A 16,782-nucleotide genomic window follows, 5' to 3' on the forward strand; every position below is an offset into this window, starting at 1 on the left:
TAGTCTCCTGTGGATGTTTCAGGGAGGTAGTAACAATGCAATAATTGTGAAAGAAGCAAAATGCAAACTTCAAGAATTCTTTATAGAAGTCACTGTATTGTAGTAAGTGCAATAAAAACAGACAATGAATCAGTACAATTAAGATATTTGTGCTGAGTGTTTGTCTTTTCAAAATTAATAAGTTAAAATATAAAAACTATATGTTCAAACAAATGACATTAGGAAATCAGTATACATGTAAATCCTAAAACTAAGTAACAGGAGGATGTAACAATAAGCAGTACAGTTTCTTAAATAATTTAGCCTTCCACAGTGTTAGAACTTCTTGAGTTTTGTTTCTTACCATAGAAAAACTTTGTAAAATTGTAATGATGCTTCTCTTTTTAAAAAAAATCCTCAAACTACTATATTTCCCTTCTCCAAAATCAACAGATGTTTTGTTGCTTTATTGAATTTGGTTATTTAATACAGATAATTTTCACCATTAATGTGCCTGGTACTATACAACAGATGAAGTGTGCTGAATAGTTATGGTACTGTAGTAATATACATAACTGGTATGGCAGAGAAAGTTTATTAATAGCTATCAATTGTTCTCCATGTCCACTGGGGGTAGAACAAGAAGCAATGGGCTTAATCTGCAGCAATGGAGATGTAGGTTAGATATTAAGAAAAACTTTCTAGCTCTAAGGGTAGTTAAGCTCTGGAATAGGCTTCCAAGGGAGGCTGTGGAATCCCCATCCTTGGAGGTTTTTAAGAACAAGTTGGACAAACACCTGCCAGGGATGGTCTAGGTTTACTTGGTCCTGCCTCAGCATGGGGGGCTGGACTAGATGATCTCTCAAGGTCCCTTCCAGCTCGACATTTTTATGATTCCATGACTTAGCTGTGGGCCAATATGCAAAAACCAATAAGTATCACAATAAAACTTAAAACTAAATCCAAAATTATAAAATGTTAAAATACTTATAAATACAGATTAAAAAAGACATACAGCATTAATTTGTATATGATCACCATACCACTTGCTTTTTCCTTATACTATAAATGGCATGATAATATATCTATCTATACATGGTAATATACGTAAGTATTTGATATGGGTCACCTTAAAATATAATCTTCCCTCTTACTTTCCCTGAAAAGCTCAAAACCAAATTATAGGTTGCAATTAATTACAGCTACATTTGTATCTTCCAATAATTTATTTACTAAGTCAAAAACAAAGATAAATTACCTGTATTAACTACTGTGGAATCTGCTGTCCACATACTGCAGTAAAGACTAATATTGATGTCACTTAAGTTGGTACATGTTCAGTCTAGTGGTGAATTTGGCTCCATATTGATAAACAATTACTTTCTTTTGGGCTTTCCCATCCCACAAAAAAACCCAACAATAAAACTTGACTATACATGACCATTACAGTTCCCATGATATTCTGCATGGGAGTGAGAGGGGTTTACAACAGAGTTGTTAGAGCTACCCAAATTCCAGTTCCATTCAGTCTGCCTCCTGAAATTCCACTAGTTGTTAATATCAGATATAGGATTCTTCTTCACTTTCTCTTTTATCTATTGTTGAACATTGCTGCTGTTAAACTCTTAAATATAACTATATTATTTTACTAGTGGGTGAAAGGAACTAATATAAATGTAAGCCAATCTAAAAAGCATATTAAGAGGTTCCATTTATTCCAGCCAGGTGCCTGCACATATTTGAAAGCAAGCAACTGCAATAATAATCTGCTGCTCTCTCTCAACTGATGAAGCAAACTAATTTTAAAAGCAAAGGGGGCTGGAGCCCATGAGTTATGAGGAGAGGCTGAGGGAACTGGGCTTATTTAGTCTGCAGAAGAGAAGAGTGAGGGGGGATTTGATAGCAGCCTTCAACTACCTGAAGGGAGGGTTCCAAAGAAGATGGAGCTAGGCTGTTCTCAGTGATGGCAGATGACATAACAAAAAGGAGCAATGGTCTCAAGTTGCAGTGGGGTAGGTTTAGGTTAGATATTAGGAAAATCTATTTCACTAGGAGGGTGGCGGAGCACTGGAATAGGTTACCTAAGGAGGTGGTGGAATTGCCATCCTTAGAGGTTTTTAAGGCCCGGCTTGACAAAGCCCTGGCTGGGATGATTTAGTTGGTGTTGGTCTTGCTTTGAGCAGAGGGTTGGACTAGCTGTCATCCTGAAGTCTCTTCCAACCCTAATCTTCTATGATTCTATGACCAAAAATAGTTCAGTCACCATGATTACAGATTTTAAAAGGATTTCCTAGCATTCAAGATCTTGGAGCAGCTCCATCACTACTCTTCTTCTTATAAGTGCTGGGTCATATTTTGTTTCTAAGTTTGTGTTATTGATATGAAAACTTACATATCATTTCAGTTTTATACAAATAAAGGATGAAGCCTCTCTACGTTGAATATCCAGTTTTCTTCGGCCTTTCCAAGAGACAATAACTTAAAAATTTCCTAAGGGGGAATTGAATCATGACAGCTACATTGAAACAAAGTATTCAGATACAAAACAATGACTTGAAAATTGCATATGGCAGTTGACACTAATGACACTATGTCAGAGTTTTGGTTGTACTTGCTCTAAGAAAAAGATTTATTACTCATTTTGGACAGGTGGACTTATTTTTGCTGTATGTTCTTTTCAGAATGTAACAGGGAAAAAAACTTTAATATCTTGCAATGTTTTCAGTCCAGTGGGAATTTCAACTTAATGCACGAAGTATCTTAGTTTCTGGAGGAGATTGATTTATTTTATTACCTGAATGTCATAGGCAACAAGCCCACTAAATGAAAATCCTAAATAAAATGTCACATTTTCATTTCCTGGAGGCACTGAATCAAAATGTAAAGGCAAAATATGAATCTGCCCAACATGACCCCGTGCAAATACTTTTCCCTTTTCTGTCCAGCCATTCACTCTTTTTAAGACACTATGAACTTTGCCTATTTTCCATACATCTCCATGTAGCCACTTCATTCGTCGTTCATTTAGGGAGCCATCAATTAATTTATCAATCCTAGTCTTGTGCACAAACTTTCCTAGACCGTTGCCTTTTCCCAGGAAAAAATGTGTGTAGATTCTCTTTTTTCTTGGAGCAATGTTTTTCATCTTGACATCATACAAGCGCTTCATGGACTGAAGAGCGGCTATGAGAATATCATTTTTATCCGGATTAGATTCTCTGTCTAATGCATCATCTGGCCAGTACAGTAAGGTGAGCAAAAAATGGGCACTTGCTGGAAATGCTGTTCTTCTCTGTTTGAAGAATCTATTGCTGAGTTCCCTAAGTGTTTGAAAAGGAAGAAGTTTGGAAGATCCAGGAGATAAACATGCTAGTGCGATGTGACACAAAATGTAATTGATGAGATCAATGTCCTCCAAGCTTCCTTTCTGTGGGTCTTCAGGGTATAAGCTAATTATTTTTTCTAGTTTATTAACTGACCTCTCATCCTTCGAATCTGACAACAATGAAAGAATGGTAGTGACACTGCCACCACCATACTTATAAATGTTCATGCTTTTGACTAGCTGGGTTTCAGGTCCTCCTTTTATTACCACAGTAAGGGAGTCTGAGGTAAAGAATTTGGCATACACCTCAGACTGTCTTTTCAACCACTTTCTGGGATTGTAAACTTGTTCTTCCTTCTCCTCTGCCTCATTTTCTTTGTTCTGGTTTTTATCTGTTTGGAAGTAACTTAGATCTTCTGAAATCCACTCCAGAGCATTATAAATGTTCTGGCGTAAGCCTTTTAAACGACTGTGAAGCTTTCCCCAGGGTTTTTTAATTTCCTCAGGAATGTAGTCCGTTAGCAAATAACGCACAAGCTCAGGATGTTCCCCTTGTGTGTTTCTGGGAAATACCTGAAGTGTAGACAGAAATTTTAGTAGACGACATCCCACTTCAACCTCTCCAAAATAACCAGCATTGTTCATGCTGTCGATCTCTGACTTTGCCGCCTGTTGTGCAGCCCTGAAGCATTTCATAGCTTTAAGGGCAATTTCTATCATCTCAATGACTTCACTGGGAGTGGCTTCATCTGTCTCTTTGTCCACAGTAAAACTAAACCATTTCCTGTACACTTGACCTTCTGTATCCAAAATAAAAGAATCATATGGCAAATGAGATTTGGCTACCCCTGCCCAATATTCTGCATCCTCAAATTTTTCATGATTGTAATGCAATCGAGCAAGCTGCTGGGCAAAGTAGGCATCTTTTCCAAGGCATTCGTATGCAGTTTTTAAAACCTCTATAGCTTTTTCACAGTTTTCAACCTTACAGACATGCTCAATGAATGGAGAGAAGAGGCTGTCAGTATTGTCTCCCCTGCTCTTCTTGTCGCGTCGTATGAACAGATCTCTGATGAATTTTATGAACTCTTCCCGTCCAAATCTGTGCTGAAAAAGCATTTTTTCCTGGAGAAGATTCATTGCAATTTGACTTTGAGGCTGACTTCCTGAGAGTTGGTGCAGAATTTCCTTAGCAACCAGGTGATGTATTATTTGAACACATGAAATATAGGTGGTATTTGCTCTTAATTCAATGAAAATAAGTCTTGCCTGTTCACTTAAGTTGTTTTTGAAATCATACTCTCTCTTTTCTGTATATGCCCCCAGCCCTAAGAAAGCTTCACAGTGTGATAATGAAATGTATGAACCATGTACATAGGAATTGAGCAAAGCAACATACTTCATCAAACTAGTAACCGGGGAGGAAAGGTCTATGCCTTCCTTCCAGTGCTCTACAAACTCTGTGACATATGTTTCCTTAAACTCCTTACTCATCAGGACAAATGTAATTATAAATTCAGGCTTGAAGTCTTTCTGCTTTTCAAGCTTTTCAATTTTGGTTTTAAACAGGTGTTTCTCTTGGTCTGACAGTTTGTGAGTGACAGCAACTGTATCGAGAGGAGAAGCTTTGCAAAGCTTTTCAGGGACATTAGATCGTTTACAGCACATAAGGATGAAACAAGGCTTGGATGAATGACCTCTTCTAGCTGTCATTGCATCCATTAAATCATTCTTTAATTCATCTAGATAATCTTCATCATAGTCTTCAACAAGGAGGAGGACTGGGAGAGAATTCTTCATGTCATTTTCATCATATTCTCTAAAATTAACTGCATGTTGGGAGACAGTTGCAACTGGATATGAGGAATTGACCACAGCACATCTTAAATCCTTTCTTCTTTTCCATAGTACTTGCCTTGCAATGGTGCTTCCTCCACTTCCAGGTTGATGAAATATTTTTAGTTTAGCCACAGACCACCTGATTCTGTTCTCGTGCAAAATGCCATCTAAGATTTTATGAACATCTCTGCAGGCATCACGTTCAATGACTTCTCCACAGCCCCCTTTATCAGCAAGCCAGAAATTTTTCCAGCTGACTTTTCTACCTTGGTAAAATGTTCGTTCTATCTCTTGTATTTCTTTTGTGCTCAGAAGATCCAGTTTGATATCATCACATTGATTTGTACACAATATTTCAAGGGAAAACATTTTCTCTTCTTCCAGTGTTGGAAGCACACACAGACCTCTTGTGGAAACTGGTAAACGTCTGGGACATATTGTAGAAGGCATCATGTTTTGAATAGTGGCATCTACGTGACTTAGCTTCATGCCCACAATGCTCCTCTGTTCTAGTGTCTCAATGCTACAAGATGCCTGAGCTAGGTTAGCCCACTTCTCATAATTTTCTTTGGACTCTGCAATGCATATGATATAATCCATACCATTCATTTCTGTATAGAATTCCTGGAAGGTGTCTACAATTGGCTTCTCCACAGGTGATGATAGTAGGAACAGTACCACAAAAGATCCCTTTGGAAGGATTTCATCACAGATAAAAGAAACGGCTTTCTTAAGATACTTCTTTTTCGTTCTAATCCAAGTATTTTCATCACAAGGTTTTTCATCCCCAAGGAAGTCACTACGTCCATTGCAAAATATCCAGCTGGTGTAATCATCTAGGCCCAAATGTTTTTTAAATTCAGTGGTGTTCATCTTGCTTTCATTGGCATAATTTTGCAAGAAATGCAAATTTGTTGCATGATGCTCTTTGTACTTGGCATGTAAACCTGACACATTGGAATCCTCATCAAAATCAAACACACAGAAAATATTCATGCGCATTAAAAAGTTGACAGACTTAAGAGCTTCCGTTCCACATCTGTTTGTGACAAGGATGTAACTCAGATAGTCATCTATATAGTTCTTTCCATCATTTAATAGAACTAATAACTTACGCCCTAAATCTTGGGAAGTTTCTATCAGGTCTTCATTACTGGAGGACTCGGCCATTTCTCTTCTTACATCCCTCTCTTTTATACCCTGAATAATAAAATCCACTTGTTCTTCATTCTTTACAGGTTCAGAATTGGCCTTAAGTCTTTGATAGAGAACTGGATTTTTTTCATATATTGTCTTATTGCTGTTTTCGTTAAATCTAGGTAAGCGTACTTGAAAAATCTTCCCCTTCACTGTACTGGATGATGGTTCAATGTCAACCTCCACCACAAAGCGCTGGTCTTGAGTGTCCTTCTCAATCACTTCAATAAAAACAGGAGGGCGAATGCAAATTCTTGCAGCTTCTTGCTCAGATGCATTGAAACATTTTGCAATGTTTTTATCCAATGCATCAACATAGATGTCTCTGTTTGTGACTGGCACACCTATTATCTGCCCATGTTCATAATCCTTGTCACCTTCAAACCTGTCCATGACACCAAAGTGTATCGTTCCATTACTTCGGATATTCATGCAGGCTGAGCCAAATCGAATCACTTCAAAGGCAAACTTTGCTTCAAGCCGTGGTCTGTCTAGCTCCGCAGCAATGGCAAAAGATTTGTATTCATGGCAAGGGGTGATCAAATCAATGACTCCTGTTTCGGGAGAAAGGACTGTGTTTTTCACATACTTAAAATTAATATCTTGAGTGCCAAATGGTCGAAATCGGCTCAGAGTTAAAGCTTCAACTCTTTTTTTATGCATTGAATGACTTTTCCCATTTTCTGTCCTGACAAGAGTAGACACTGATTTTTCCATGTCTTCCCTGCTAGACTCTTCTAGTGGATCAGAGATGTCTGTTTCTGAAGCTGCATGCTGGTGAAATGTTACTTGAGAACTTGGTACACTTTTAGGCCGTTTGATTTGGGTGGTCTTTAAGCCACACTCTCTCTTTTCAGCTGGTACATTAGCTGTTGTAGGCATGTTAGAATTCCTCATTTTCACTTTCTTTTCCTGAGCATTAGTTGTTCTACCAGTATCACTCAAGATTTCTGGAGTCTTACAGCTGGGATTATCTGTTTGCCCTATACCTGCTTTTTTGTTCAAACATTCCAAAAGTTCATTTCTTTCACATATAAGTACGTGGATTTGGCCTTTTTTCATACCAATGCTTTTGAGAAAAGATTCGTCTATTTTTCTAAGCACTGGACCTGTTACTTCCTCCTCCCATAGCTTTTTCACATATTCTTCTTTTATTCCAATGGACGCTAGCCAGGCTCTGACGTGACACTCATTCCATTCAGCCAAAGGTAACGTTTTGTAGTCTAAGAATAAAATAAGTTTTAATAAAAATAAATAATAATAATAAATCAGACAAAACGTGAGGTCACCCTGAGCAATTCAGCATGCTGTATTCTCGTAGTTATAATCCTCCTTGAGATAGAGCATGTGTATGCATGGGTTGGTGGATTGAGTATAAAACTGGGGATCAGGAACTCCTACATTCTGATTCCAACTCTCATTCATTTGCTGTCTAGTCTTGGGCAAGTCACTTAGCCATTGTGGGTCTGAGTTTCCCAATCTGTAAAATGGGAATAATACCTATTTACCCACCTTGCAGGGCTGTTGAGAGGATTCACAGTTGTGTACCATACAATGGACCATTTACTTGTACTTATATGTTTAAAAAATAATTATGGGGAAATATCTTAAAAGCAAGGTACATACCCATTTTCTCTTGAAGTGGGTTTATCCTCCTGCTGATAAATGAAGATCTAAAGTAGAAGCAAACATACATACATAATGTGTTTCAGAATATCATTTCCACGTTGTCCAGATTTACTCTATCTATACTGTAATTAATTTTTTGCACCATTTTTCTTTTTATGTAGATTATTTCTTCATTTTCAAAATCCTGGATTGCCATCTAGCTTTTCATAGGCCTTGGCTACACTGGCAATTCACAGCGCTGCACTTGCTGCGCTCAGGGGTGTGAAAAAACACCCCCCCGAGCGCAGCGAGTGCAGCGCTGTAAAGCGCCAGTGTAATCAGCGCCTGCAGCGCTGCACGCTCCCTCGCAGCGCTGCAAGCTATTCCCCTCGGAGAGGTGGAGTACATACAGCGCTGTGAGAGAGCTCTCGCAGAGCTGGCGGCGCGACTACACTCGCGCTTCACAGCGCTGCCGCGGCAGCGCTGTGAATCCGCGAGTGTAGCCAAGGCCATAGTCTGACATAAAAGTGGTGAAAAATAAATCCAGTAATGCATAGAAAATAACATGATAACTGATTAGTCATGAACTTGGGAGCTTAAATTCATAACTCTCTAGACGCTAAAAATCATGGGCTGAATAGAGACACTGGATTTAATTCTCATTACAACAATTTATAACCCACTAACTCCCCTCCAGCTGTTTCCTCCCTCCCCTTTCCCCACCTTTGACTGGAGAGGTCTTAACAGGCCATTTCACCTTGAATGATCCCTTAAAATATGTGTTAACTACTTATGCTAAACAATCTGTTTCATTTTGTATTTAGCTGTGACACGCTGGTTAAGTTTCCCAGTCCTGAAGGAGAGCTCTGTGTAAGCTTGAAAACTTCGCTCTCTCACCAACAGAAGTTGGTCCAATAAAAGATATCACCCCCTGAGGGCTTGTCTACACTTACTACACTGCAGCCTGCCGCTGTAGCGCTTACTGAAGACACTACCTACATCAATGGGAGAGCTGCTCCAGTCAGCTTAGGTACTCCACCCGACCGAAAGGCGGTAGCTATGTCGACGGGAGAAGCCCTCCCGCTGAGATTGTGCTGTCTACACTGGGAGTTAGGTCGGTACAACTGCCTCACTCAGGGGTGTGGATCCGACGTAGTTATAGCAACGACATAGTTATAGTCTGAACAACATAGTTATAGCAACGTAAGTTTGTAGTGTGGACCAGGGCTAAGTAACCCCTCTCCCAAGTGCTGCACTCACACAGTCTGTCGCTTGCAAAATTGGGAAAACACCTTAGATTTCCCCCATTCCACCTCCTTCTTACCCAAACATGGCACGTTAATGCAGCCAAATTAATATTGATAACCACAGTGATAATGGGCCCAGCTCTCAAATAGTGCTACATAGACCGGACTTAACCCTTGACTAATCTCCTGTATCACAGAATCTCCTGCTCATCTCATTGCATCTGCATCTCCAAGAGCGTGAGCTGGATACATTTTTCATTTGAGAGACGCTTGCCTATGGGTAGGAAGAAATGATCATCGGGGCTGCTTGGCATCCCATGGTGAGTTTTAGGGCTTGGCTAGATGATGAATTAGTGTGCAACCAGAGGGGTGTATGCTAGAGTGTGTTCCAACATGTCACACACAAACTGGCTCATGGAGACTCTACTGGCATGCACTAAAAATTCCCTAGTGAGTGTTAACATAGTAACAATTTACATGCCTGCGGTGTGCACTCACACCCTGTAGACAAGCCATAGGCTTAATTGGACTTCCCTAGAAGTGTCTATTGCGGGGAGGGGGCAAACATTTTGGCCTGAGGGCCACATCTGGGAATAGAAATTGTATGGCGGACCATGAATACTCACAAATTTGGGGTAGGGGTGCGGGGGGGGGGTGAGGGCTCTGGCTGGGGGTGCGGGCTATGGGGTGGGTCCAGAAATGAGGAGTTCAGGGTGTAGGAGGGGGCTCCGGGCTGAGGCAGGGGGGTGGGGTGGGGTGGGTAGAGTAAGAGTCTGGCTGGGACTGCGGGCTTTGGGGTGGGGCTGGGGATGAGAGGTTTGGGGTGCAGGAGGGTGCTCTGGGCTGGGATTAAGGGGTTCGGAGGGAGATCAGGACTGGGGCAGGGGTTTGGGGTGTGGGGGGAGTCTCAGGGGTGCAGGCTCCAGGTGGCGCTTACCTCAAGCGGCTCCCGGAAGCAGCGACATATCCCTTCTCTGGCTCCTACATGAAGGCGCGGCCAGGCGGCTCTGCATGCTGCCCTGTCCGCAGGCACCGCCCCTGCAGGTCCCATTGGCCACGCTTCCCGGCCAATGGGAACTGCGGGGGCGGTGCTTGGGGTGGGGACAGCGTGCAGAGCGGAGCCCCCTGGCTGCCCCTACGTGTAGGAGCCAGAGGGGGGCCATGCCGCTGCTTTCAGGAGCCGCGTGGAGGCCCCCCCCCCCCCCGCTCCCCAACTGGAGCGTCGGACCAGGGCAAGCCCCAGACCCTGCTCCCCAACGGGAGCTCGAGGGCCGGATTAAAACAGCTGGCGGGCCAGATGCAGCCCGCGGGCCGTAGTTTGCCCACGCACATATGCCACCTTGACGCACGGTAGGGCCCATACAGATAAATCCTAAGCGGTCAGAAAAAATGTTCCCCTTCATTTAGTGACAGTTCAGGTTGCACAAGCACACAGCCGCCCACCCCAAACCTTACAATCATAGACATCAGAATGGAAGAGTTGCCTCCATGCCTTCATACTGCCTACAGCATTGTGATAATGCACTCTGACACCTCCAACAGGTACTGAAAATCAGTTCATAGGACTGCAAGGGACCATCTGGGTCATTGAGGCCAGTCCCTGGCTAGCACAGGCCACCCTATTATCTAATCCTGTTCATAAATGTATCAAGCTCCATTTTAAAACTATTAAGGTTGTTTGCGCCTGCTATTCCTGGGGGGGAGGGGGGAAGGGGCGTTCCCAGAACCTCGCTCCTCTGTTGGTGGTGAGAAACCTTCTAATTTCCATCCTAAATTTATTCATGGCCAATTTATAGACAACAGTCTTCGAGTTTAAAGACCCCTTCTCACTCCCTGTTTTCACAGACAGCAATCCAATCCCCTCAGCCTTCACTTTGCTAAGCTAAATAAGCCAATACACACTCCAGCTTCATCCAATTTGCATTGTAACCAAGGAACAAAACAAAACAAAAGCGATGCAACTTAATAGCAACCTCTGCAGCAGTGTTAAACCAACTTAGCGACCCAGTGACTTGGCGGGTGTGACAGCCAGATGTGCTGCCCTGTAGCTACAAGAGCACCCTGAGGTGGCCCTTAAACATTTTGCATTTCCTGGCTTTCAGAGGTTTAAGCCTGGGGGCACTCAACTTTCTGGAAGGGCAGGAGGCTGTGCTGGGCAACCTGACTGCCATTTTAACCAGGGGTTTTGGCAGTTAATTCCACAGGTTTTTTGAGAAAGTCTAGGGATAGTTAGCTATCAAATACAGTCCCAGCTCTACTTTCCTGGGTTATATTTTAGACAAGGGGCTGTTTCTGCGCACTAAGTTGCATCGCTGTAAAAAAAACCACCCTGACAAGAGGCGTACAGCTTTCGGCACCAGGGTACACCAGTGTAGACACACTGGTCAATTAGTGCTGCAGTTGGCCTCTGGGAGATGTCCCACAATGCCTGTTCTCGTCTCTCTGGTCATCAGGTTGAACTCTACTGTGCTGCCCTCAGGTGACCAACCGTGAGCTCCAACCCTTAAATTCCTTGGGAATTTTTGAAAGTCCTCTTCCTGTTTGCTCGGTGATGTGTGCAGTGGTCTCAGCGCATCTTTCCAGGTGACCATGCCTGCCCCACGCACCAAGTGATCCCCCGCTTGGAGCAATGTCAAGCTGCTGGAGCGCATCAGCATTTGGGGAGAGGAGGCTGTCCAGTCCCAGCTACGCTCCAGCTATAACTATGGACAGATTTCACGAAGCATGACAGAAAGGGGCCATGACCGGGACACATTGCAGTGCAAGGTCAAAGTGAAGAAGCTGCAGAACACCTACCACAAGGCGCAGGAAGCAAACCGCCGCTCCGGTGCTGCGCCCACGAGCTTCTGGTTCTACAAAGAGCTGGATGCGATACTTGGTGGCAACCCCACCTCCACTTCGAAGGCCACTGTGGATACTTCGGTGGCTTGCATGCCAGTCGAGAGTGGACTGAAACGGGAGGAGGAAATCTTGGATGAAGATGTGGAGGGGGAGGGGACCCAGAAGCAGAGGACGACTCGGAGGTCAGAGATGCATGGAGCCAGGAGCTCTTCTCTACCCGGAGGAGTCTAGCCAGTCACAGGTGTCGGAGTTTGGTGAAGCGCAAACAGGACAGGAGTCCCCTGGTAAGTGGCTTTGATTTTGGGAATCGCTGAAGCGAGTTGTTGGGTGCAGGAGGGTTGCAGAAATCAGGCTTATATCTATACTGGCAATTTATGTCGGTATAAATATGTCGCTCAGGCATGTGGGAAAATCATACCCCCAAGCGATGCAGTTATACTGCCCTAACTCCTGGTGTAGACAGCAGGAATGGGTAACAAATATACACATTTAAGTAAACAGCAAGACCGTGGAACAGATGTGAGTGAGCGATGGGTATTTGCTACCAGTTCAATCGCCCTCCCCCCAAAAAAAATTCTTTTGCAAAAGCAACTCTAAGGTTGTACAAATACTTTAAAAAATTATTTTCTTTTTAGCTGAGCTCATCACAGCCCCTGGGTGGGGGGGGAGGGGCTGATTCAGTGAAACCCTTTCCCCTGGAGTAGACAGGGAATGTTATTTCCACGGCGGGTCACAGCCCACGGCCTGCAGTACAATGGGACCTGACAAGGCAGCCAGAGCTTTTGAGGAAACGAAAGTTATTTTTGACAGTCCTGGCTAAAACACGCCAGGAGGGGGCAGCAAAGCTCGCGGCACAATTCCCTTTAGCCCCATATGCCCAGGGCTGGTGCCGAGAGGATGGGGGACCCCCCCCCCTTACGGTGACCAGACAGCAAGTGTGAAAAATCAGGAGAGGCGGTGGAGGGTAATAGGAGCCTATATAAGAAAAAGCCCCAACGATCATGACTATCCCTATAAAATCAGGACATCTGATCACTGTAAACCCCCCCCCCCCCCCCCGCCCCAGCACTGGGGGGGGTGCTCAGTGCCCGGTTCAGCCATTTTACTGCCAGGGACCAGGCACTGGGGAGAGACCCGATGTGCTGCCGCTCTGCCCCTCAAGCCCCAGCGCTGGAATTCCCCCAGCCGCCCGACCCCGGGAGGGGAGCGCCCCAGCGGGGTGGGTGGGGGCGACATCCTCCGGCCCGCCGCCCTGCGGAGCTTGAGCGAGGAGCCCGGACCGGGAGGGTCGCACCGAACGGATCCGCGAGACGCTTCCCGGGGAGCCGCCGAGCAATTGCCCCGGCAGGGCGCGGGGGGGGGGGGGGGGCAACGCTTCCATAAATCCCTCCCCCCCGCCCAACGCCAGCGCCCGGGGCTGCCTCACCCGTCGCCGAGTCCCCCGCGGGGGGCGACAGGCTCCTGCCCCGAGCGTGGTACCGCGTCCCTGCCGAGGGTTTGCAGCCAGCGGCACCGATCCCGGGTCTGATGCTCCCAGCAGGGCGAGAGACAAGCGGCTGCCGGTCCGGTCCCCCCCCGCAGCCTAGCCCCTGCCTCCCGCAGAGACAGCCCGGCCCCGCGAGCGCTTGGAGCTTGGCCAAGTCCCCGCCCGCCTGCGAAGGGCTGGCCACGAAGCCCCCCAGGGACAGGGGCTTTCCGTGCCCAGCTGGCGAGCCCGGGCTGTGCTGTTCGCCGGGGATGTTTCCCTGCCCGCGCCGAGCTCACCGGAGGGGCACTCACATTGCACTAGGCCCGGCCCTGCCGCCCACGCAGTTAAAAAAAATAAATAGCGGTGCTAAAAAGACCCCCCCCCGGCTTTCACTTTCGTTTCCCAGCCGCGGCTCAGCGCCTGCTCGCAGCCTGACCACACCTAAGGCATGTGGCGGGCACCGTCTGCACCTACCCTGACCCCGGGGTTGTTCCCAGAGCTCTGATCGCACCCTCTGCCTGGCTGTTTTCTCCTTCCCTACCCTTCATCGCTTGCTGGCTCACACAAATGCAGCATCCCTTTAATGCTGGATATTTACTGTATTGGGGCAGCTTCTGCACTGACAGGAGTGGGTTTAAAGACCCCACACTAACCCCTGTGGGCGGATCTCTCAGTTCTGCTTATCCCCTACTAACCTCTCAACTCTGCAGATGCCTGCTTCTCTTGCACAGCCCCCATCTCCCTCCCAGAAGACATAGCAAAAACCGAGTCAGTGTTGTTGGTGGCATTCACAGCATAGCTGTAGACTCAGGGTGCCACTTCTGGCCCGAGAAATGAACAGCGTGGTGGGATCACATCGTAATGTGGGGTTGGGCTGACAAGCAGTAGCTGCAGAACTTTTGGTTGGGAAAAGCCACATGCCTGGATCAGGGTGCTGAGGTCAGCCCAGGCCTTCAGCGCAGGGACACCCAAGTGAAAGATGCATTGACAGTTGAGATGGGAGTGGGGGTCGCACACGCTGGAAGCTTGCAACACTCTATTGCTATCCGTCAGTGGGAAATCATTTTGGAGTTGGAAAAGCCGCGGGGTGGGGGGGGGGCATTGTCATGCGAGTGTGCAGTGCCATGAGTCGCCTTGTGCGATGCAGATCTGTGAGTCTCAGTAAAATGCCGGACATAGTGGATAGATTCGCAGCAATGGGGTTCCTGAACTGAGCTGGGGCCAGCGCTGGAACACGTAGCCCGATTTTGGAACCAGCCCCCCTTGCCCCAGAGTGCATCCACAGAAACGGCTGCTTTTCTGTGGTTATGCAGGCATTGGTGGATCACCAGGGATGCTTCACCAACATCTGCGTTGGCTGGTCCCGGACATTGCATGGTGCTCATATCTTTAACCGAGGGCTGTTGAGACAGCTGCAAACAGAGACATTCTTTCCTGACCAGTGGATTACCAAGGGCAGTGTTGAAATAGCAACAGTAACCCTAGGGGACCTAGCGTACCTCCTGCTCCCCTCGCTCATCAAACTCCACCCCAGCCACCTCAACAGCACCAAGGAATGATTCAGCTACCACATCAGCAGGTGGAGAAGGACAGTTGAATGTGCTTTTAGTAAGCTGAAGGGACACTGTCACTGCGATCCAGTCTTGTTAGTAAGTAACACCAAAGATATCCCAATGGTTATAGCTGCCTATTGTGTCCTGCATAAGATCTGTGAGGCAAAGGGCGGTGTGGGGGGGAAGAGGGTGCAGCCAGGGTAGAGGGCCTCTCAGTTCAAACAACCAGATACAAGGGCTATTAAAAGAGCTTAACGCAGTGCTATGTGGCTGAGGGAGGCCTTGAAAGAGACTTTCCTTAACGTGGTGTAGAGGCCTGGGCTTTACCTAGCCCAGAAGGGTTGGGGGCTGACAGGAATTGTGTGATGCGTGGTGTACATTTGTTAATGCACCTATTAATTTTGTGGTGTTTGCTGTACCTTTATAATTATTACACTGTCACTGCTCATATGAGTTCCATCAGCCTGCACAATATCATGCTCTCAACAGCCTTAGTCATTCCACAGCATATGTTATGAAATAATAAAGATGAATTAGTTTCCAAAAAAATAGATTTTTATCATGTACCAAAACCCGTGCACAAGTGCTATGTTGCAACTAAAAACCCCATACAATAAAAACTTCTGAAATAAATAAACAAAAGAATTTAACAAGGAGGAATATTCATGTCCATTTTGACTATCCTACAGCAACCATGGCTCTCATAGGCCAGTGAATGTGAAGCTGTAGTTTTCCTGGGGGGGGGGGTGCATGTAAAAAAGGAGGTGCTAAAATGGACCTCTCACTTGACTAATTGTAGCCAATTATTTTATCATTCATTTATTGTGGGTGGTGTGATGTTAGGATTATAGAAGTATAAGACTGGTTAGTAGTTGGAAGAGACGAGTCTGTATGAGGTATCTAAGTAAGCAGGGCTGGAACACGAGGCCTAGAGCCTGAGGCCGGTAAGAGTTTGGCTTAGCCATATTAGCCCTTAGAGTTAAGAAATGCTGTATGTAAGTAAGTGACCGAAGAATAACCTGATGCCACAAGATTATGAAAAAAAAATATACCAATGAGTGGTATTGTGAAAAATTAGCTGCAAGATTAATTTTAGATTACAAAATGCCCTAGAGGCACTTTAAAAAACAAACAAACAAACATGTTCCTTAACCACAGGATACAGGTTGTGCGTCAGTGCTGAGAATAAAAGGAACTATACACAACCTATGGAAAACAGGGTACCCCAATATTCTTGGGGGATACAGTACAAATTAGGGAAAAGGTGGTTGACACTTTCACACATACATGCACAGGGTATGAGGTATAGTCAGAATCACATCATAAAAGAGAGTGCCCCGGTTGGGAAAATTGAGATCCCTATGGGAAAACTCCAGCAGGAACCCTCTGTCTACTGATGATCAATCCACGAGAGACCCATCAAACCCTAAGACCATCTAGGAGGAGATGAGTATAACTATAGCTATAATTTGTGCATGGATAGATGTAGGATTTGTCTGTGCTTGAATATTCATTGTTGGTCAATGAATTTTATTAAAGATATTAGAAGTTGTTCTAGTGAATGTATGTGTTACTTTCCTTGGTCTTCATGTGTTTCTAGAGACTCCAGATCTGAAACAAGTGGCAGAGGGAGCTTTCACTCTGTTGAGCTTGAGACTGTAGCCACCAGAGCCAAACCCACAGTGGTGTATACAACATTGTTAAATGATGCACAACGAATGTGCG

The 16,782-nt window shown here is 45.1% G+C and overlaps 1 protein-coding gene across 2 annotated transcripts; it reads right to left on the minus strand.

The window, feature by feature from the left end:
• Positions 1 to 63: 63 nt before the first annotated feature.
• Positions 64 to 13,866, minus strand: LOC135887659 (sterile alpha motif domain-containing protein 9-like). Of its 2 annotated transcripts, XM_065415382.1 has the most exons (4): positions 13,816 to 13,866; positions 11,992 to 12,144; positions 7,967 to 8,013; positions 64 to 7,563 (listed from the first exon to the last, which is right to left on the minus strand). In XM_065415382.1, the coding sequence occupies exons 3-4, from the start codon at positions 7,968 to 7,970 to the stop codon at positions 2,762 to 2,764; spliced, it is 4,806 nt and encodes a 1,601-aa protein (XP_065271454.1). In that variant the 5' UTR covers positions 7,971 to 8,013; positions 11,992 to 12,144; positions 13,816 to 13,866; the 3' UTR covers positions 64 to 2,761. The 2 variants fall into 2 exon arrangements, with proteins under 2 accessions (XP_065271454.1, XP_065271453.1); XM_065415381.1 differs by lacking the exons at positions 11,992 to 12,144; positions 13,816 to 13,866 and having other exon boundaries at positions 7,967 to 8,036.
• Between the last annotated feature and the right edge of the window lie 2,916 nt (positions 13,867 to 16,782).

Source organism: Emys orbicularis, chromosome 13, assembly GCF_028017835.1.
Source record: "Emys orbicularis isolate rEmyOrb1 chromosome 13, rEmyOrb1.hap1, whole genome shotgun sequence".
Lineage (NCBI taxonomy): Eukaryota > Metazoa > Chordata > Testudines > Emydidae > Emys > Emys orbicularis.